General features: G+C 37.8%; 3 protein-coding genes across 4 annotated transcripts; 1 reads left to right on the top strand and 2 right to left on the bottom strand.

Annotated features, from left to right (window-relative positions):
* Positions 1 to 59: 59 nt before the first annotated feature.
* Positions 60 to 7,012, bottom strand: gfm2 (GTP dependent ribosome recycling factor mitochondrial 2). The gene is made up of 20 exons (XM_030148766.1): positions 6,712 to 7,012; positions 6,540 to 6,624; positions 5,883 to 5,928; positions 5,696 to 5,793; positions 5,479 to 5,604; positions 5,313 to 5,401; positions 5,119 to 5,207; positions 4,958 to 5,018; positions 4,674 to 4,859; positions 4,490 to 4,570; positions 4,270 to 4,418; positions 3,060 to 3,200; positions 2,854 to 2,953; positions 2,584 to 2,770; positions 2,418 to 2,494; positions 2,187 to 2,325; positions 1,549 to 1,725; positions 631 to 746; positions 363 to 545; positions 60 to 272 (listed from the first exon to the last, which is right to left on the bottom strand). Exons 1-20 carry the CDS (start codon positions 6,718 to 6,720, stop codon positions 144 to 146), a joined length of 2,268 nt encoding a protein of 755 aa, XP_030004626.1. The 5' UTR covers positions 6,721 to 7,012; the 3' UTR covers positions 60 to 143.
* A 242-nt stretch (positions 7,013 to 7,254) lies between these two features.
* nsa2 (NSA2 ribosome biogenesis homolog (S. cerevisiae)) lies at positions 7,255 to 10,259 on the top strand. The gene is made up of 6 exons (XM_030148772.1): positions 7,255 to 7,392; positions 8,049 to 8,236; positions 8,341 to 8,491; positions 8,676 to 8,855; positions 9,387 to 9,579; positions 9,960 to 10,259. Exons 1-6 carry the CDS (start codon positions 7,390 to 7,392, stop codon positions 10,025 to 10,027), a joined length of 783 nt encoding a protein of 260 aa, XP_030004632.1. The 5' UTR covers positions 7,255 to 7,389; the 3' UTR covers positions 10,028 to 10,259.
* Positions 10,260 to 12,539: 2,280 nt separating this feature from the next.
* tor1 (torsin family 1) lies at positions 12,540 to 18,167 on the bottom strand. 2 transcript variants are annotated; one of them, XM_030148770.1, is made up of 5 exons: positions 17,819 to 18,167; positions 16,645 to 16,910; positions 16,364 to 16,539; positions 14,054 to 14,181; positions 12,540 to 13,959 (listed from the first exon to the last, which is right to left on the bottom strand). In XM_030148770.1, the coding sequence occupies exons 1-5, from the start codon at positions 18,015 to 18,017 to the stop codon at positions 13,715 to 13,717; spliced, it is 1,014 nt and encodes a 337-aa protein (XP_030004630.1). In that variant the 5' UTR covers positions 18,018 to 18,167; the 3' UTR covers positions 12,540 to 13,714. The 2 variants fall into 2 exon arrangements, with proteins under 2 accessions (XP_030004630.1, XP_030004631.1); XM_030148771.1 differs by lacking the exon at positions 17,819 to 18,167 and adding an exon at positions 17,251 to 17,571.
* Positions 18,168 to 23,477: the final 5,310 nt, after the last annotated feature.

Here is a 23,477-nt window from a genome sequence, read left to right as displayed (position 1 = left end):
ACATTATACACCAGAATGTCTATATTTACACTTATTACCTTACTCACTTATTACCTTACCTTACTTTTACTTTTTGTCTAAATCCTGAAAAGGCCTGTTCAGGTATTAGTTTCACAAAGCTACTAGTCCCAGTACTCCACACATCACAGCAGACCAGACATTCTTTTTAGGAGGGTGTTCTGGTCCTGGAGGTTCATAGCTTCATACGAGTCCAGCTCAAGGGAGAAGGTAGCGTTGCCTGATGTCAGTGTTCGCAGGATGGTGGAGTAGCCCTTAACAAGGAAATGGGTTTAAATAGTAAAGCAAGACATTCCAGTCAAAATATATTGAAATATTTTATTTTCATGTGATTGTTAACTCACCATCATCTCAGCCAGGGGCACAGTTGCAAGCAGTACTTTGTTGTCATGACGACTCTGGATGTCCCTGACAGTTCCTCGTCTCTGGGCTAAGTCCCCCAGCACAGAACCGAGGTAATCCTCTCCGACAGTCACCTCTAGTGACATCACAGGCTCCAGTACCTGACCCCCAGCTAACTTCAAGGCCTGCATTTGAAGAAACAGAGCTGTAGCTTAAGTCCGGATAACCATGTGGTTTAAAGCGAGGGCAGAGGAACCTTTTCATGTTTACCTTGAGCATGCAGCGGGACACGCAGGCTGACACCATGGCCAGAGATGTTCCTGATTCTACATGGACACTTTGGATCAGTGTAGAGACATCCTGTAGTGGGTAACCTAGCAACGGACCTGGATGTGGAAAGTGAAAATGAATGCATCAGAGAACACTTAAATTATACTCTTCCACTACAATGTCATTATTCTTGTGTTAAGTTCTTTGTGATTACATATTGTGTGTTTTGCATGTGTTGTTTAAAGGAGTGATATTTTGCTTTTTTAAATGAAATTATGCATTTCAAAACATTTCCCTGTAGTCTACATAAAGTGTAAATGCTCTGCTTGGGTCTGAATTCTTCATTAATCAAACTCCACACGTCCATCTTCAACCTCATTTCTGACTAATGACATGAGAAAGGTCATTTTGAGCGCTGGCCCTTTAAATGCACATGACCCCACCCCCTTCCAGGTTGTTGGCTGTGCTGCTCTGTCCTGTTCAACCAACAACTGAACATTTTAGGAAATCAGCTCAAAGTTTGGACATATTTTCAGTATGGACGACAACCACTGCTGCTGACAAACAATTATGGCATACTCTGAGAAATGTTTGTCAGAAGTCTTGACCTTATATGAGCAAATGTCATGGCATAACTAGTTATAGACGTCACAACTTAAGCAGGAATTGAAACAGGTTGTAGAAATCCACTCAACTGCCAGAATGAATATAAAGATAGCTTTGCAGCACCTGGAGGGTTCAAATTCGAACTTTATGAACTATTAGGGTCCAAATACACAAATAAATGTACCAAAGACTAATAAAAGTAGGTTGAACAAAATATGATCCCTTTAAGGTGCTGTATGCCTGCATTTCTACCAGGGTTAATCAAGAAAACATTAAATTTAAGATCACATACAATCTTTAATTCTAAAGTACCTTGGAGATACGAGCTGTGCACTCCATTCTCCACTGCCTCTTTCATTTCTGGTGACAGCTCTACTGTTTGCTCTTCAAATTCCACTTGACAAGAACCCCCCGCATCTGCAGCAGGTCTGACAGACAGTTCTACTGTCACAACATGTCTTTTTTCCCCAATTGTTCGGTCCAGGGTGTCTGCAACACACACAAAACAGAAAAATCCATCACAAGACAACTAAACAAAGTAGAATTAACAGAAGTGTGGATATTTCTCAGTTCAAAGATGCATCATGATATGGGCATCATTATCAAATTGAATCCAATTTTGAGGTCAGTGAATATTATATTAACACCTCCAATTGGAATGCACTGCAAAAATATTAAACTGTTTCACTCTGAGGTGGAACACCCAGTTACTAATATTGAAAATATGGATCTGATTATGTCCTGGACTGCTGTATTCTGAACTTTAAGGCACTTTTTTAATAAAAAGCAGAGGAGATCTCTCAATTTTCATCAATTAATGAATGAAAAAGTAGCCACTGCACGGTTATATAGATCCAATACATTGAGTATGAACTTTTTGAATGAATTCCCTTCATAAGTCAATATACGGCTTGAAAAATGTTATGTGAAACTATTGTTTGTTGTCACACCTGTGGTCGAAACATGCTGGACAATAGTCTCTCTATAAGCCACCTGCAATGGGCCAAGGTGAGTCTCAATGCCATACTCTCTCCTTATTCGATCATGGATAATCTCAATGTGTAGTTCCCCCATCCCACACAGAACGGTCTGAGGAAGGAAAGTACAACACATTAAGTTGACCCACAGCAGCATATGCTCCGACTAAAGAGAAGTGGTGGATAATCCAATGATGGTCTTACCTGCCCAGAATCAGGGTCAACCCTGACTTTAAGGCTGGGGTCTTCTCTCTGGAGGCAGTTAAGAGCATTCTCTAGATCTGACAAGAAAAAAAAGAGTATGTGAAGATTAACGGAGCACAGCCCAGCAATAATGAATACATATAAAACTATAATCACCATTACTGACCAGCCTGTTTGGCCATAGTCGGTGGTTCGATGGTGCAGAAAAAAACAGGATCAGGCACTTCCACTCCAGAGAGAATAACACTTGCATGTTCTCCACGCTTTTTTCCTGTGTCTGCTTTATTTTGAGCCCTGCGAGCTGCGGCTGCTGCTGAAGCCTTGGATAAAACTATGGTGTCTCCTGTGACTGTCTTGAGTGAAAACAGAGAACATGAATCACCTTCCTAACGGGAGAATCTTCAAAATAGTAAATGAGGTATAAGTCATGTTCTACCTGCTTGAGGCCAACAGTCAAGGCGATGTTTCCCGCCGGCATTGAGGGGATTTCTACATGCTGATCAGCAAACGGCACCAACAGCCTGCTCATCCTCTCACTATAGAGAACATGGAGTAAAAAAAACAGTTGTAAATACCATGTGAGTTTAATTTGACTCACAGAATTGGTCAGAATTACAACAAGATATAACGAAAACCACATACATGCTGTTCCTGTTGATATTATGGACGGCTGTCTGTGCTTTCAAAGTTCCAGAGTATATTCTAAGAAACACCAAAGGACCACGCTGCTTGTCATGGAGGACCTTGAAGGCCAGAGCACATAAGTCGTCCTTGTACCATTGTCTGTGGGGTGATAAAGACAAACAGCGCTTACAGGACCAAAGCAAACAGTGGGGCAATTATCAAATGTATTGGTTTATTTAAATAACTGCATGACAGAGTGTACTGATGATGACAATGACCTTTACAAATCAAACTTAATTTGAATTTTGAAGGCAATATGAATAAAAAATCCCCTAATGGTGTGAAGTCTGATTCAATCTGGTGTCCTATTCTCAAACTTACTACAAAAACTGAACATCCTTTTTGGTTCTGTATTTATTTTATTTAACCAGGAAGTCCCATGAAATAAAATCTCTTTTTTGAGGGAGATCTGACCAAGAGGCACATAAGTACAATACAAATGAACAAACAGAATATAAAACTTACATACAATTACCGCAACATAAAAAGTTAAAAACCAGTTTAAGAATAGCAGATTATATGTATAATCCCAGATTAGTCAACAAAGACATGTGTTTTTTAGTAGTCCCTACTAAATCCCTTTTGTAGTCCCTTGACAATGGTTTAATGGTTCTGTGTGTGATTTTGAGGTCTTTAAAATGATCTAATTGCAGAGCTGGAGTATAACACTCTTAAACAAACATTAAGAGCCTGGTTTAGCCCAGCTCTAAACGTAAAGTGTCATGAGATAACTTTTGTTATGATGTAGTATTATGTAAATAAAATTTGACTAAGTGATTGATCATTTAAATTGATGAAAATAGTTAATAGTTTCTCCTGTGTATACCCAAATATGAATAATTGTTATGTTTTTGTTACCTTAGAATGAACTGTTAATATGCACAGAAGAACTCATCAGCTCCATGTGTTACATCGTCATGTTTCTATAGTCACAGTTTTTCATTTCTGTTTTATGGCCAGCAAATCTAGCATTAAAATGCATTACCATCACCAACTATATTTAAGTGTGGACCAGAGTTAATATCCCACTGCCTCTAATAAAGGTCTTCAGGAGCCAAAGTGAGGGGTATTAATTTGGTTGCATTCTATTTTCTCACTTCTAGATGCCACGCCGTTGTCTGTAATGAATCCTTTTACCACCAAGTTTAGTTTTGAAGAATTTACTCACACAAGGTCGTGGTGCCGCTCATTGGGGGCAGGAAGGTAGGCGGTGATGGCATCTAAAAGAGGCTGAACACCTTTGTTTTTTAAAGAGCTTCCTAAGAGCACTGGGACGCCTTTACGAGCCAGAGTCACTCGACGCACAGCGGCTTGAAGCTGAGGACAAACACAACAGCGTTTAGTCTGTGTTCATATGGTTTATTTTGGTGTCATGAAATTATACTTACTTTGATGGAGGGAACTGCATCCAAATTCTCAATGAAGTCATTAAGCAACAGCTCAGCAAACTCATCATCTAAGTCAGCAACCTGTGAATGGGAACAGAAGCATAAATTGGTGAGAAAATCAGCGACATCCACACATAACCACATTTAAATTTGTCACCTTTGATAAAAATATTACAGTATGCACCTGCTCGATTAAAGCTGATCTGGCCCCTTTGGCCTCCTGCAGGACAGCTGCGTCGTCTAACTCATTCAGTGGTTTGACTTCATATGCACGTCCGTCGTCTCCCACTGATTTCTGCTTCCATATCAACTTCTGGTTGGTTATCAAGTCAACCACGCCTGTGAAGTTCTTGCCACTGCCGATAGGAGTCTATAAAACAGGATTCATTCAAAGAAAAAAAAAATTACATGGTGACATAAACATGTAAATAAATATCATGAAATACACTTATCATAATAAAGGCCTACCTGGAGTAGAACTGGGTTGGCTTTCAATTTGTCTCTTATGCTTTGAATGGAAAAACCTAAGCTACAATAAGAAACAAAAAAGAGGACAAAAGAGAACAAAAAACAAAAGTGTTAAAAAACTAAAATTGTGTTGTGTAGAAGTGAAGTTTGGAGTCACATACTCTGCCGTTGACTTGTCCATCTTATTGAGGAAACAGATACAGGGAACATGGTGCTTTTCTGCTTGTCTCCAAACAGTCAGAGTCTGAGCCTGGTGGTGCCAACAGATATAACTGTTATTATAAGGCATTAATTCCATAGAAAATCATATTTTAAAAATCAATAAACAGAACAATTTAAAAACCAGTGGCCAAACCTCAACACCAGCAGACGCATCGAACACTGCAACAGCACCATCAAGTACACGAAGGGCCCTCTCTACTTCAAGAGTGAAGTCAACATGTCCTGGAATAACACACATTGAAAATCTTGTTAGCTTGAATTCAGCCTCTGATTTCCATTATTTTAAAGATTACACACACCTGGAGTATCTATGAGGTTTATTCTGTGACTTTTCCAATCAAAGGTGACTGCTGCTGACTGTATGGTGATGCCTCGCTCCCTCTCTTGAGCCATGAAATCTGTGACTGTATCCCCATCATCTACATCTGAAAGCAATGGTGATGAACAGAAATACATAGTGAATGATAAATATAAACCTATAGCATGTCCGCAGGTCATTTGTATCATTCTACACACCTCCTAGTGCCCTTATATAACCAGAGTAATACAGCATCCTCTCTGTGGTTGTTGTCTTTCCCGCATCAATGTGAGCCATGATGCCAATGTTTCGAATCCTGCAGATAGAGTGTGAATTTTAACATCTTAGAATCACCTGAAGGTAAAGAATAATTACTTTAAACAGTGGCAGAGGACTATTACTTACTTGGATATGTCAGGGTTGACCACAGTCCGCAGTGATTTGACTTCATCTATTAACATGTGGATGGAGTAAAAGAATGAGGAGTAAAAATATGAATCTGAATGAAACATCAACATACTATTTGACAATGTGAAATGGGCCAATCTTAAAAGCGGCTCCACAAAATTTTACAAAATAAGTTCAGCCTTAATAAACAAAAAAGCTATATACAGTTGCGGAAAAAAATTATTAGATCACCCTTTGTTTTCTTCAATTTCTTGGTCATTTTAATACCTGGTACAACTAAAGGCATATTTTTTGGACAAATATAATGAGAACAATAAAAATAGCTCATAAGAGTTTAATTTCAGAGCTGATATCTAGCCATTTTGCATGTTTTCTTGATAATAACCCCAATCACTTCAGTTCTTACATCAATATCTATGGCATTGTACTGCCAAAAACAGTGCTTTTAGGCATTTCATGTTTTCTTTTCTGTCTGTTTTAATCACATGATACACACAGGAATTACTACTTGATTGCATAACCACTGTTATTGTTACGACTGTACATCTGCATGCATTTGATTGAGTTCAGCATTTTTTATACTTTAGCTCACTGACCCATTTAACTTTTTTCTTCACATCGTGCACATTGCCATTATTTGGAATGAGAACATACCTGGGAGAAAGCTGTACTGTCTTTTTATATGACTGCTCACTCTGCATCTGCAGAACTGGCGCCCAACAGCTAACACATACCTTCCCTGTGAATGACAACAACCCCGTTCATGAATGTGCAATGTAATTTAACTTATCGCTATTTGCTCATAGTTTGGTCCATGGCACCTTACCCAAATCATCCTGTTAAATTTTCAAACACCTCTGTGAGGTATCTGTAACCTCCTTATCTTCTAAGCTCATACATCCGAATTAGAAGAGACTTCAGGTGAGCCATAATGGAGAAATATTACATCCAAAACAAAGGTTGGCCGGATCATTGTCAGCTCATTCTTATGGCTAACACTGAAAAAAAGACCTACACTTTGAAGTTGGTTTTAAACGTACAAAAATGACCCTCAAAACAGGACAATCCACGAAACTGTCAAATGTCACGCTTTCATTTGGCGTAGCTTCAAAACATATCCTCTGGATACGTCAGTGTTGATTTATAGTTCCTCCTGCGAAAAATACACATCTAGCATCCATGTTGGTGAAAATAAAAAATATATATGTTATTACGTATAATATTACATATAATTTATGAACACAATACATTATAATATATCGTGAAAATGTCCTATAATATTGACCACAGTCGCGCTAAATCTTTCGTAACACAAAGACGTTCACATTAAGCCAACGGACAACCCTCTACGTCAGAGTGACGTACTTCCTCTAAGTATCGGCTTCGGGAAAACAACATCTGAACAGCCCGAGCCTCGAGATAAAACATCAAATACTACACGTCTTCGCCAACTTTTACCATTGGTGGAGTATTGCCTGTAACACCTGACCGTTAAAACACAAAAATGGTAAGTAACCAACATTAATACTGTGAGTGTATGGCTTTTTTTGGTTGTTTAACTTGTTAGCATATTGTGCTAGCTTTAGCTGTAGTTCACATGTGGCGTGGTGACGTGCTGCTATGCTCTGTTGTTGGAAAACTAGCCTTTAAAAGCCATTTCACAGCCATGTAATTAAAATAAAGTGTACGATGGATAAAGTTTACCCTATGCTTTATTTATTTACTATCCATATGTGCTGCTTCTCAGAGCTAGCTGTCTTAATGTTTGATTGCATGAAGATTGGTGACTCGAGATAAGACATGCGATTGTTTAGGTAGCGTTATTGACGTTTGGCTGGTTTGACATTACTGATAAATTGTTAAGATTAGTGTTCAGGGGACTTACGACTCTTATTTGTAGCTATTATCGTGAAAGTAAAACTTGTTTTTGTACCAAACAAAATTGTCACTTGCTTAGTTTTTGTGTATTTTCAGGCTAGTTTTTGTAGGGGTCGGAAAAAATACACACTTGTAAAAATGAACATTAATCCATGCATTTTTCTTGATAAGTACCAACGAGACTGCAATCGCAATTGCAAATTAAAGTATTCTTCACAACATTCAACAGTTTTTTTTCGTCAAATTGTGCAGCCTTAATTTGCATGTTATGTTTCTATCCTTTAGCCTCAGAACGAGCACATTGAGTTACACCGCAAGCGGCATGGGTACCGCCTGGATCACCATGAGAGGAAAAGAAAGAAGGAGAGTCGTGAGGCCCATGAGAGGTCCCACAAAGCCAGAAAGATGATTGGTTTGAAGGCCAAATTGTACCACAAACAGAGACATGCTGAGAAGATCCAGATGAAGAAGACGTAAGTACAGAAGGAGAGAAGAAAATTAAGTGTGTCTCTTTTAATTGAGTTTAAAAGCAAGTGTGCCAAAATAGATAGAATAACTAATATGTGTATCTTTGCAGCATCAAAATGCATGAACAGAGGAAGACCAAGCAGAAGAATGACGATAAGACCCCAGAGGGAGCAGTGCCAGCGTACCTGTTGGACAGAGAAGGACAGTCTCGTGCCAAGGTCCTCTCCAACATGATCAAACAGAAAAGGAAAGAAAAAGCCGTAAGTACTGACTAGAATCCCCTGTTATCCACTATTCCAGGTCATAGATTTGACTGTCTGGATTTTCTGTTGCTGCATTGTGAAGATTTCTAGCTTTACTGAAGACATTTTGCTTTTTATTTCAACAGTAGGATTAATAATGTAGAAATTACATGTTTTTGTGCAATGTTGTTTAACCTTTTAGGGCAAATGGGAAGTGCCTTTGCCAAAAGTCCGTGCCCAGGGGGAGACAGAAGTGCTCAAAGTCATCAAAACTGGAAAGAGACAGAAGAAGGCTTGGAAAAGAATGGTCACAAAAGTTTGCTTTGTTGGCGATGGATTCACCCGCAAACCGCCAAAGTACGAGCGTTTCATCAGACCCATGGTAAGATTACACTCTTTTGACAGTAAGGTATGAGCTCCAGTTGATCTTTGTCATCTTTTATCTATTATCCATGTCTTTATTATTGGGGTGTAAGAAAATATCGATTCTGCAATATATCACAATATTTCATTTCACGATACTGTATCGTTATCTTTAGGTATTTATTTAAATGCAGACATGGCGGAGATTCATTTTTGTTTTTTGTTTTGCTTGTTTGTTTATCAAGCTCTTTAAATATTTATATGGTTATTTTGCTCTTATTTCTATATTCACATGCGTATTTTGCTCTTTTATTTCTATAGTCTCATGGATTTTTTGCTCTGTTGTTTTTATCCTACAAAAGTAGTATTGTGATGTTGCACTAACTTTTTACAGAGGAAAGTTTTTTATTTAGCATTAGATCCTGTTCTGATCCAATAAAAATGTATATATTCAATCAAGAGTAATTGGTTGTTGCTGATGTTGAGGGATGTCCTTAGCTTCTGAGACTGAAGTAATTTCTTTTTCTTATGTTTTTTTTTTTTACTTCAGGGTTTGCGATTTAAGAAGGCTCATGTCACGCATCCAGAACTGAAAGCCACATTCTGCCTCCCCATCCTCGGAGTAAAGAAGAACCCTTCTTCACCCCTCTACACCTCTCTGGGAGTCATCACAAAAGGAACAGTCGTAGAGGTCAACGTCAGTGAGCTCGGCTTAGTTACACAAGGAGGAAAAGTCGTCTGGGGTGAGTCCAGTCTTTATGATTCCACAAATCCATATAGTGACAGTAATTACACACCCAGGTAATTGGTGTTTAGTTTTTTTAGAAATAAGTCAGCAATGTTTACAACTATGAGTTTGAGTTCATGTAATTTTTTTTAATACAGTTGATTTTATGGCTGTACATGGTTTTACAGTAGCTCATGTAATGTTAAAATGAAAGGAATAGATTAGGAATGGAATTACACTGTTCAGTTTAGATTTTAAGGCCTATATTCATGGTTAAATATAGTAGATTTAGTATTGTGTTGAATATTTTAAGTGTCAGTAGTTCAATATAAATGTAATATATACCTGTATGAAACATGCTGATGTTGTGAATAACACAGTTTCTCTACTTTACAGGTAAATATGCCCAGGTGACGAATAACCCAGAGAATGATGGCTGCATTAATGCTGTTCTACTAGTATAAGACTGTTGATCTTCAAAAAAGACTGTGACTGATTACTGCCAACATACATGAGAAGTGCTGAATACAACAAGGAGCAGAGAAGATGCATAAAGCGATGGACTTCGGATCACGGAATCGTCGGGAAGATTTCTGTTATTGTACTTTGCGGCTTACAGGTGTTGTACCAGAAGAACGCAAAAAGAAACGGGCTGATAACTGTGTAAACTTTGATATGAATAAACTTGACATCACACATGGTTTTCTATGTTCTTTATAAAACATGTAATACAAAACTTAACTTACTACTATAACTTGTTGTTTTGCTGAAACACTAGACATTTACTGATGGAAACAGTAGCTCTACATAAAATCTGAATATAGGGGTGTAAGGTCAAAACATGTCATGGTAAAAATCAACTTTTTTTCATCTGTCTGACAAAAAGAAAAGGAAATCTTTATAATTTCAGTAGATAGTATGAACCCAATCAGACTATTGAGGGGTGTAAAGATCTAAAACTACTAGACATGCAATAAATGCAGTGTTGAAAAGGTTGGACCAAGTGAGCAGAAAGACTGGTCCATAGAAATGATGGGATCAGTTCATTAAGCAGGACTCCCATTACTTGAAATTGAAAAAGTAAACATAAAGTAGCTTCATCCATAAAGAGCTGTTGGTGCACAGTTTTTTTTGTTCTCCAACTTTCAACAGGAAACTGCTCAGAGATTTGACCTACATTATATATGATTCTTCAGATGCGTTTCTGGATTTGATGGATAATTACAGATGGACCTGGAACCCCAGCAGGTTAAATATACGTTAAAATCTCACAGTCGACAGATTAAAGTGAAGATAACTCATTTGACAAAGCAAGACACACTAGTGCTTTGACCTGTGGGGATCCATGGGTTCTAGATGTGGTAGTTTTTATGCTGTGTATTCTTGCATGCTGTACTGCATTTGTCCAGCAGTCACCACCAAAGCATTCTGGCCATAGCAACGTGATTGTAGCAACGTGTTTGTGTGAATCCCCAGCAGAGGTGGGTAATCCCAGCTCCATAGAGTAAAAGTCCTGCCATGTATTGGTTCTGCCTGTTCACTTAACACAGGTGATTCCACTAATTATCCATCGACCTGGATGAGGAGTTGTGCTCATCAAAATGGGCTGGTTCAGTGGGTGAATGGGTGGAACAAATACATGGCAGGACTTTTACTCTATGGAGCTGGGATAACCCACCTCTGATCCCCAGACACACACACACACACACAGAGGCCACATGGCTTTAATAATATAGTCTGTTGATGCTCAGTGCTGTGACAGTATTTTTACAGATTTCTAGTCAACTCCACTCCTCAGACACTTCGGTAGTTTATAAACCTATTTCAGCCTCATGTTTTCTCTGCCTGCCACATGTAGCAACCACATGATGCAAGAGTTTGTGTTCAGATCACACCTCCAAAAAGTGTTTTGCAATTCATTTGATCGTTGCCTAACTGATTTGGAGCGCAAAGGGAAGATGCAGCTGAATGATCAGTTTTAACGGAGTGATATTTTACATTTTTAAATGGAATTTTGCATTTAAAAACATTTCCCTGTGGTCTATATAAACTGTAAATGCTATGCTTGGGTCTGAATTCATAAATTCAATTCCACAGGTCCATGTTCAACACTATTTTGAGTAATGACATGAGAAAGGTCATTTTGAGTGCTGGCCTTTTAAATGCAAATGACGCCACCCTTTCCAGGTTGGTGACCATGGGATCTGTCCCTTTCAGCCAACTGAGTTTAATACAACCAACAACTGAACATTTTAGGTAGTCGGCTCTAAGTTTGGACATATATTCAGTTTTTACCACAACCGATGCTGCTGACAAACAGTTATGGCGTACATGGAGAAATGCTCCTCAGAAGTCTTGACCTTATATGTGCAAATGTCATGGCATAACTAGTTATAAAACGAAACAAATTAAGAAGGAATTGAAACAGGTTGTAGAAATCCACTTGATTTTTGCCAAAGTGAATATAAAGATAGCTTTGCAGCACCTTGAGGATTCAAATTCAAACTTTTGGAATTATTAGTCCACAAATACACAACTAAATATTCCAAAGACTAATAAAAGTGGGTTTAGCAAAATACGACCCCTTTAAAAGAGGAGACTGTTAAAATAGGCTAAGGACTGTCTGCATAAATTCAGTCAGACTACTATGCAAATACACGTCAGCTTACAAATTAAATATTAGAATGCACGTATTTCTGACAGTATTACCTCAGTTATCTTGAATAAATAATAAGCCTACGCTATCTAATTATTGAACATGGAAAGAGCAGTTGCTTTATTCAGACTTTGATCAAGGCCAGTGATCACTGTTAATTTTTCTTCTTTGTGCAGTTGTATCGTCCAGATGCACACTGCTTTGCACAGTGTCTACAAATAATCATCTTAAGTGAGCTTCAAAATCATTGTCATATCAGAAATGTTGCCTCCTTTCTGTTTGACATAACATCAGTGAGCATTAGACACAGTAACACCATAGAAATTTTACATTTTATTTGTGATTTTGTTATTCTGGTGTGGGATTACAGCAGAGGATCTTGCATGTGTTAGCTGTACAGCACACCAAACTGTTATTTCACAATCCACTTTTAAGTCACTGTAGAAAAGAGTTTGGGTTTTATGGCAATGATTTTAAAAACTGTCTTGTCAAATTTTAAACAAAAAAAAAAAAAAACATTTTTCCATGAAGTTAAGACCAGACCCTTTAAGATGTTCTTTTCACTTAAAAAAACAAATACAGTACAGATGATTGCTTTGAGGGAGTCTTTTTTTTTTTTTTTTTTTTACAAAATCAAATATGAAGATCAACCTTTCAGCAATCCAATTTAAAACTGTATTCTGTAAGGTATGACAATTTAAGAATAAAAATCCACTTTTTTCTTTACCATTTTTTTTTGCATGAACTCTTGTGATTTCATGTAGCTTTCAGACTAAACCACACACTCATCGTAGTGCAGTCATAACATAATAGTACTCTATACAACTTGTACAGTACTAAATCCGAAGATAAACATGGCAAATGTGCATTTTAACAAGATGAATTTCAATATACAACATTTTACAGTGTATCTGAATAGTGTGACAGCTGTTTTGGTGACTCCCCCTCAGCCTCTGACACTAATAATCTGACTGTAAAGAAATGCATGTACACGTGTGACTGTAGATCTACAATAAGATATGAAATTAGAAGAATTTAAGGCAGGTGCTTCCAGGAAACCGATGAGTACAGCTTAAAAAAAACAAGGCTAAAACGTGTACTGATTGCCCAACACTGTTAGTCTTTAGCGTATGGTGCAGGAGCTCTCAGGAAAACAAAACTGTCTTAAAGACTTGCATTGTGTTGACATATAAAAGGCCTTGATCAGTTACAAAGGATAGCATTCCAATCTTATTATTTTTTCATCCAGCAGCCACTGTGCTCTCATCAGCCGCTTCATTCAGTGTAAGTGAGATGCAACATTGGAGAAGGCCTGCTGATATTCTCCACATGGACACAAGGTCAGACAGACAAACCTCCACAAAGACTTTCTCAGAGTTCAGCCAGTTCGACTTCCTCTTAAAGTCATTTGGCCCAAAGTGTCTTGCATTTATTTTTTTTTTTTGTTTTGAAAGTGCACATAGTGATCACACGTAGTTTCCACTGGAGACTAGCTTCATATGTAGTAGTCCAGTTTGCTCTCTATCGTCTTACAGCCTTTGACAGAGAACACTCGCTCTGTTTTGGGGAAGTAGATTACATCTTTGGCGACCTGGTCTGCCACATCTTTGTCTGGGTCAAATCCTCTGGCTTCCATCTCAGCCATGGCACACTGGACGACATGTTTGTACTCCAGCGGAAGAAACGGGACGAAGAAATCCACCAAATTCTTGTCAATCAGGCTGGTGTGCCACAAACCGCCTACGACAAAGGAAGAGAGTTTCATTAGTTTTTTTTAATAGAATAGATGGTTCAATATCAACTAGAGGTGACACAGTAGGTACAGTCTACTTACTTTTCTTGTTGTTAAACACAGATAAAGAGAGTGCAGTTTCTAGGTCATGAAGCTCAATTTCATTTCGATCCCGTCCATCTCTCCAAAAATCTAAAGCTGTCTGTATGATGCTCTCCCCTCCAGCATTGCTGTGACAAAAACAAAAAAAAAACCCACATTAGCCTTTGTCTCAGATTATTACCAATTATCAAACCAATTACTAATACACTATAAGTGTGCTGGTAGTAAGACATTTGATTATATAAATAACCTCATTACTGATGTTTATTCAGAGCAGAAGAATATTTCAGTATCATTTATTCTCTTTTGCTTAATCATCTGTGAAGTCCAGATTTTCAGTCCTTGCAGTAAGTGGAGGGAAAACACTTAAAAGGCTGAAAACTGGTCTTAGATATTTCTTCATTTATTGTTCCACAAAAATACCATCTGTTTTAAATTGGTCACAGTTAACACAGTTGTATTTTGCCAACAGTAGTATCTGAGTACTGCCCTCTACTTGGTAATCATTTATGTCAGCATTCTCCTTCCCTCCAAAATCTGTTACCATTTTAAAAATCCCCCTCACTATGTTGAAGAGTGACAACCTCCATGCAGCAATGAAATTGAGTTTTAACAAAGACACATCTTTATGTGGCCTTGTCTTCTGCATGGATGTAGTCTTTTTAATACTGTGACTGATTTCCCTGGACACAAATGTTTCACCAAACCAGTTTTTCCTGGACAACATTTAGCAAACATCCTGTTGCTGCCTCCTGCAATTACCATCACCCACAGTAAGTGTGATATGTCTATAGCAGGGCTCACCAACACAGTGCCCGCGGGCACCAGGTCGCCCGCAGGGACCACGCGAGTCGCCCGCAGGCCTGTTCTAAAAATAGAACTAGTTCAGGGTTCTCCAACACGTTGCTCGCGATCTACCGGTGGCTCTCCAAGGGTCACTAATATAAGAACACAAATTTCATTATCATCATTTGGTAGGACAGGTCTAAATTTCCACCCAATCAAAATTACAAACGTCCTGTCCCCCTCCCGAGATGAAACGGTCAACTAGCTGTCAATCAAACTTTAGCGCTGGTTTGCTGCCTGTCATTGGAGAGGGGCGGGGCCCAGGATGAGCCAGATGCCAGGTAGGTAGTGGGTTTAGCCCCGCAACGATGTCGGCTGAATATAGTCAGGGAGTTATTTTCACCAACAATGAGGCACGGACTTCTGTTTGACAAATGTGAAAGATGGGTGTGTGTGTGTCTGATCTGTGGCGCGTTCTGGAAGTCAGTAAAAGATGCAATGTGGAGTGGAACTTCATCAAAGATCTCAGCAACTTTTCTGGAGATTCCCCAGTGGGAATCAGCCTCCGTGAAGAGAAGGTAAAAGAGCTGAAAACTAAAGTCCAAAACCAACAGTCCATGTTTATTAAACTGACCAGTTCAACAGAGGCATCATTAAAGTGGGTCACATCCTGGACAAGCGCAAACATATGTACACTATCTGCGCATACGCTCAGACAGCTGGAGTCAGACCTGAACAGGTGCCTCTGTGTTTGACTCCAGTGTGATGACTCTGTAGAAGTGACGGGGATGGTGGATTTATGTACACAAAGTTCTGTTTTTAACTGATATGTTTTGACCGCATATGTGAATTTAGAAAAGGTCAAATCCTTCAGAAATACAGCAGCACATGCTGGTGAAGTTTTATTGTGTGAGTGACAACATGCCTTTTCACAATTTCGAAGTATTAAAAATGCACATACAGGTGTGTATTATTTGTTTTTAATAATTCTACAAAAATAGACGGGATTATTCCATTTCAGGATTTTTGACATAATATTAAAATATTTAGGAATACAACATGCAAATGCTTGTATTTGTTTTTTTTTCTACTTTTGATTTTCTTAAAGTAAAATAATAGTTTATATTAACACTTTTTAAGTGTTGCAAATGTTAAAACAAAGATATATAAACAAACAAAATAAATACAGAACACAATGTTACAAACGTATTATACAAAATATGCATATGTACGAAAATTAGCTATGTAAATAAATGTTGCTAAATTAGAGTAGCCCTCCAGCAACTTCATTAGGTAAAAGTAGCTCACAGAAGACAAAAGGTTGGTGACCCCTAGTCTATAGGAATACAAACTAGCCAAATAACCCAGAACCTTTCCCCCCTATTTCAAAATGATAATGAATAGTGCCAGAATGATACCAGCACTGGCACTGCTCTCAGAAAATGTAGAGACAGGCCTGAATATACAAGGAAGCTTCAACACAACTAACACCATGTCACACTCAGCATGCATTCAGTGTCTCACCTGAGGAAAATGAACATGGCCTTCCTATAGGAAACTCCATCCAGCTTGTCATAATAGTCCAAATATGGTTTAATGCTGTCGATCAAGCCAGGGTGCATCTTGTCCATCTCATCAAAGATGAACATGGAGTGTGCACAGTTGGTGACGTTGCCTTTGATCCACTGCTGTAACTGAGACTAAACAGAAGCACAGCATATGTGCATGAAAAAAATGCAAATAAATGCACTAGTTCAACTCAAGCTAATAAGAATCAAATTAATAATACTTATGCAACATTTTACCTTGTAGGTTTCAATTTCACTTGCATGTGGAAAGTGGAGTTCAGATGTGAAGACATGGACAAAGCTGCTGTCCATTCCCTCTTTGTAGATGTTTTCAGCAATCAGCTTACTGACGAAGTTCTTCCCTGTGCCGGTCCATCCGTGCAGAGAGAGGACCAGAGGTTTCTTTGGGTTGTCGTTGTTCATGAATCCATTCACAGCTTTCAGGACGATGCGTGATGCGATGTGCTGCCCGAACAGTTTGCTGTCAAGGTCTTTCTGCAGACCTGAAATGTAGACAATGAAAAACATTCCAAGCATCAGAGCATCCATATACCTATTACAATTAACACAAAAGCTATGCCAATATCAAATACGGCAGATGCTCTTTATCTGGGATCAGAGGGCTTTCCATCGCAGTGCATTCAACTGAACGTATCTAATAGTGGCGCGAGAAGCAAAGCATTGTTTTCATTCGAATACTCTGACACCGTTTTTCTGCTCTCCTCTAGCTTTAATGATTTCGGTTTTATTCTGGTTCACGTGAACGATTCCGACGGTTTGTTACGAGTTACGTTACAACCACAAAGCAGAAGTTTGACATATTAGCATATCCTTTATCCTTACCTGTTGCATTGAAGGCTATCCACTGTGGATTACAACTTTCTTTAAAATATTTGTAGATCGTTCGCCCTAATGTAGCGCCTATTCCCACCACCACGGTTGTTGTGATCGGATCAAACGTGTTTACCAGGACACTGGCTGTCAAAATTACATGCAACAACAAATATATGCGTGCAACCTTCATCGTCCAAAACAATTACTTCTTGGCATAAGTAGTTATTACACGTAAAAACAATAATAAAACCACGGTAACACCTCAGTAATTCACCATGCTAACAGCCTAACGGTTGCTAACTGTACTTCCGCATACGTCATAAACATGTGACAAACAAGCGGGGTTCGGTTGGTTCAACATCCTCTGTACATACCATGCACAACAAGTTCGGAAAGTAGACAAAAGATGCAAAATAATGACAGTGTGTTCAAGTTACCGTTACGTTGACAGATTTACGAACTTCTATAACTAACGTAGGATGCAGCCACTCCGACAATGTTTAGCAAACGACACAATATCGCGTTATCTGATTAAACAGACAGCTATGTGTCAATGCTAACCCTTGTTTGCGGTTACCTGTTTTGTTGAATGAGATCCACTCGGGTCGACAGCACTCGTGGAAGTAGTACAGAATATTTGGGTAGCTAGCTAAGAAGCCGGTCAGAGCCGCAGCCATGCCCACCGCTATGCTGGTACTGATGGGCTCGATCCCTTCTGTCAGGCCGGAGCAGATGAGCATCCACAGCAGGACGACGTGCTGCTTTCGGGGTTTCATTTCACTCCTGTCGCCTGTCCCCTCTTACAGGAATGCCTCCAGTCGTGTCGTGTCCCTGAGCGTTTCTAACTGTTTGTCAAAGCAGGCTAAGTAAATAATACAGCGGGTTCAGCTCCTGCCGGATACGCCGCTGTTGTCATGCGTACGGCGTCCGGTGACGTAAGAGTCCAAAGGTGACGACGTTCACCTGGGACCTACCCCCAAAACAGAAATAAATAAATAAAATTAAATAAAACCTGGGACCTAAACCCCAGCATAGAGACCACACCTGGGCAAAACAAAACAAAAAAAAGACATCGAAACATTTTTAGACAAAAACAAATATAGGTGTGAATAATTTTAATAATAATAACAACAACAGTAATAATAATAATGATAATAATAATGATAATAAAAACGCATATTAATTAAGCTTAATCTTAAGTATAATTTTGTCCTTAAATAAACAAACCCCCCAAAAATAAAACCTGGAACCTAAACACCAGCATAGATACCAAACCTGGGCAAAACTAAACAAAACAACGACATCTTTTAGGTCTAAACATTTTTAGAGAAAAATAAATATAGGTGTGGACCATTTTAATAATAATAATAATAACAACAACAGTAATAATAATAATAATAATAATAATAATAATCAAATGCATATTAATTAAGTTTAATCTTCAGTATAATTTTGTCCAAAAGCAAAAAAAAAAATCACAATAAATAAATAAGCAAAATAAAATAAAACCTTGAACCTAAACCCCAGCATAGAGACCAAACCTGGGCAAAACAAAACAAAACAAAACAAAACCCAAAAAAAAGACATTTTTTAGGTCTAAACATTTTTAGAGAAAAATAAATATAGGTGTGAATATTTTTTAAAATAATAATAATAATAATAATAATAATAATAAATAAACACATATCAATTAAGTTTAATCTTCAATATAATTTTGTCCAAAAACAAACAAACCAAAAAAAAAATCCCACTAGTGCAAAGGTGTCAAACCTGTGGCCTGGGGACCAAATGCGGACCATCACGGGGTCCAATCCGACCCGTGGGATGAATTTGTGAAATGCAAAAATTACACTGAAGATATTATCAATCAATGGTGTTAAAATACTATTAGAACATGAAAAGCACTCGGAGAGCGCAGACCTCTGACAAGACAGATCTGCTCCCCCCCCATCACCAAAATTTTATCATTTCTTCCTTGTGCCAGTATCAACATTTCCTGAAAATTTCATGAAAATCCGTCCATAACTTTTTGAGTTATCTTGCTAACAAACAAACACACAAAGCAAAGCAATCACAATATCTCCTGGCAGAGGTAATAACTTATAAAAAAAATGACAACTACAAATTTTCTCTTTGCTTTAGTGTAAAAAAGTGAAATTACATGAAAATGTTTATATTAACAAACTATCCTTTTTACAGAAAATGTGAATAACCTGAACAAATATGAACAACCTGAAAATATCTTAAGAGAAGCACAGTATATGCAATTTTACCAATACTGTGCCTGTTACTAAATGTTTTGTGTATTTGTAATAGTAATGTAAGTTATAACGCACATGTGTAAATGATAAACTGATAAACTGAGGCAGAACATTATTAAAATTGCACTTGTTATTCTTAAGACATTTCAAGTTGTTCATATTTTTACGGAAACTTTGTAGATGTAAACATTATAATAATATAAATTTACGTTTTTCACTGTTATTATTTTACTGGTCCAGCCCACAAGAGATCATATTAGGGGGAATGTGGCCCCTGAACTAAAATGAGTGTGACACCCCTGCACTAGTGCCTTGTCCCTTATTAAATTGTATTGAAATGCTGCCACTAGAGGGCAGTTTCTATCCACCCACTGAGTTGCTAAATGGTCAAGAGAGGAACTTGCTGTCCATACACAGGTTGAAAAAGTTTCCCTGCAGATTTAACTAAATAGCTAAAATAACTTTCCATTTGATAGGTACCGCAGTGATCAAAATATTTCAGCCCCAAGACGTTCTTTGACTCTAACATGCAATGAGTAGCTTCTAATTTCTTAAATAACCATCAGTTTGATAGAGAGCATACAGACTGGGCTGTGTTTCAGTGGAAAAAGGTCATGTGGTCTGATGAGTCCTGACTGACCCTGTTCCAGGATGAGAAGAAAGGTGTATGTAGTGATTACCCATCATGCCTAGCGTCGACAGTATAAGCCTGTTGTGCCAATGTTATGATCTGGGGCTGCTTCGGCTAATTAGATCTACGCCCAATTAATGGCAGAAAAAATGTTATGATTTAACATTCGTTTATTGGAGCAAAGTAATGGGGAATACATGCCAGTCACAGCTAAAGGTGGTCCAACTGTGTACATTTCACTGTTATAGTCCAGGCAGAATTAGGAAGTTTATATAAGAAGACATAGTGAAATATAATCAAATGGAAGCACTGCAACTACATCACACTTAAAGCTGTTGTAACTTCCAAGCCACAGTTTATACATATAAGTAATCCATGAAAATCACAGAGCATAATTAGACCCAGTGTCCCAGTCTCATTGTCTTATAAAAGACACCATGAAGAAAACGGTAACTACTTCTTACTACTGCCCGTATATATATTCTATTTGGGGTACAAATCTCTCATCTGTAATATAGCATTAGCTTTTGTATATTATTTTGGCATATTTTGTTCATCTCAGAAGTTATAGTAGTACTTTAGTTGCATATGTGTATTGATATTTTATCCTGAAGACTTTGCACAGTCCTGCTTTTTCTTTAATACTCTGTGTGATTTTTATTTTTATTTTATTTTCTTATTTTTTTCTTACACAGTATCTTTGGCACTAAGTGTTTTGCTGCTAAACTGAACTGAGCTGCTAAACTAAATTGATTTTCATTGTTCCTGTGACAGTGACAATAAAGATCTATTCTATTCTATTCTATTCTATTCTATTCTATTCTATTCTATTCTAGTCTAGTCTATTGTTACAGAACCTTTGTAAAAAAAAAAAAAAAAAAAAAAGTACACTACAAAGCACATTTTTGTTATCATTCACCAGAAGTTTGGAAGGACTGAAAACATATACTGTCAGCAAAGTGAGGAGTGTTATTCTTATGATATAATAGAAGGACAGATGTACATGAAAACACTCTGTTCAGGTAAAACAATGAATTTAGAGATTAAGATTCGTTTGTGTAAAATACTACTACTAAGAATAATTGATATAGGCCTAACATATATGACATTAAGTTTAAGTCTTTTGGTTGACATTATTCAATAAATGACCAGTCCTCCTTCAAAGTTAAAACAGAAACACACAAGCTACAGCAGGAAAAATAAATGTCTTCCTTATCATACAAATGTACCGAGCTGGCTATAACAAGCTGCAATTTTACAGATTTAATCTCACCGTGACCTTACCCACAGAAAACAGGAGCCTATATGAGCTCTGACTGAACCCCTTTAAGATGTCTATACCAAAGTCTGGACAGAAAAATGCTTCAAAATTAGATTCACACAAAAGATCTGGGAGAGTTTTTGTGCAAGAGATTGTTTTTTTGTTTTTTTTTTATCAGCATCAACCACTGACTGGATTTCCAGGTTGGTATGGTTTGGTATTATCCTGAATTTGATTCCACACGAAGCTCTCTAGATATATTTCACTTTACAATAGTCCGCTCAAAGGGAGCACCAAAGATAAATGACTTAATAAATATTGCTCAGTTCAGTTTCATTGGTGATTGTTTATTTAAGATGAGCAAAACCCATGCAAAAAAAATAAATAAATAGGGCTGCACAATATTGCCCAAACTAGTGCTATGCGATATGGGTTGTACAGCATTGCGATAATGATAATATTGTGATATTTCTCGTTCACCTAAAGAAATACCAATTTCATCTACAAAGAAAAATGTTCCTTAACAATGTTAAAATGAGCCAGTTATTTGTATGTTGACTCAATTATTTATAATTTAAGACAAAATACTGTACTACTACAATCAGTTACACAGTTCTGTCCAAGAACCTGGTGATGCTGCTACCATAGACCTTCAGACACAAACATGGTCGAATATTTAGTCATTTTATTCACATATAACAATGTGTAAATGACATGGATGTATTTTATAATAACAAAAGTACCAGAGTACTGCCATGTAAGAGCTTTAACAAAACACTATTCCATTGCTGGCCTGGTTTGGTAAATACTGCATTAAAAAAAAAAAAAAAAATCTTTAAATATAAGAGTTCAGGCCTTGCCCAAAGTTGTGCTCTGAAAATATTCACATCTTTTCAACATGAATAACATGTAAACTTGCATTCAACCAGCAGCAGTAGCATTACTTTAGGTTTTTTGCCAGAAAAACTAGCATGTTAGAGTAATAGAGAAAATCACTCTGGTACCCCATGGTGTGTAAAACAGAAAGTTCATGAAAAAAAGAAAAAAAAATTATTGCACATCTTTGCGATATGAATATTGCACACTTCATTATCGCGATAATGATATCTTTTTAATATATTGTGCAGCCCTAACCCAAAATAAATAAAAATTAAACAGATACCCAATGTATCTTTAACTTATGGTACAGAGGCTGTCTGGAAAACAAAACTGTCTTGAAGACTTGCATTGTGATCAGATATAAAAGGCCTTAATCAGTTACAAAGGATTGCGTTCCAATCTTATTATTTTTTCATCCAGTAGCCATTGTGTTCTCTCATCAGCCGTTTCATTCCGTGTAAGAGAGATGCCACACTGGAGAAGGCCTGCTGATATCCTCCACATGGGCACAAGGTCAAATGGAGAATGCTCCACAGAGACTTTCTGAGAATTCAGTCAGCTCCACTTCCTCTTTTAGTCATTTGGCTCCAAGTGTTTTTCCTTTTTTTTTGTTTTCTACATGTGATCACAGTGTGAGTTTCCATCAGGGTTCAGTTTGTTCTCTGTTGTCTTAAAGCCTTGATGTAGAGGGGAATATATGAAAAACACCTTTGCTGCAAAATAACACAAATTGATCAATCTTATAATGTTGCAAACTAAGGACTTTACAGGGATAAATAAGTAGGAGTGAAGAACAGAGCAGTGACAAATACAGCACTAGAGAATCATATCTGGGATCCAATCCTCCCAGGTCATAAAAAAACAACAGACAAGTTTTCACAATATAAAATGCAAACAAAAAGAAATACATTTTCTGCTGTTGCTGGTGTTTTGCTACCTCTCCTTCAGCCTGTCATTGTGGCAGCATGTGGATGGTGTCCCCTGTGCCGTGGGATCAGAGCTCTAGCTTCCTTATATGTTCCGCTGGGGGGCTCCTCAGGGAGGGGAACGCGGTACATTGGCAGGGTCACGGCTCCTGATGAAGCCCAGGCCCCAAGATAAAGAAGAGGGAAAGGAGGGATTTGAGCATCCTTTGATAACAGCCTGAAAAGCTGTGAAAAACAAAGGCAAGAAAAGCTTCAAACACCCCCACACTGGGTTCTTT

Source organism: Sphaeramia orbicularis, chromosome 12 (genome assembly GCF_902148855.1).
Source record: "Sphaeramia orbicularis chromosome 12, fSphaOr1.1, whole genome shotgun sequence".
NCBI lineage: Eukaryota > Metazoa > Chordata > Actinopteri > Kurtiformes > Apogonidae > Sphaeramia > Sphaeramia orbicularis.
The sequence above is the reverse complement of the archived record's forward strand: the minus strand, read 5'-3'. Positions and strand labels throughout refer to the sequence as shown.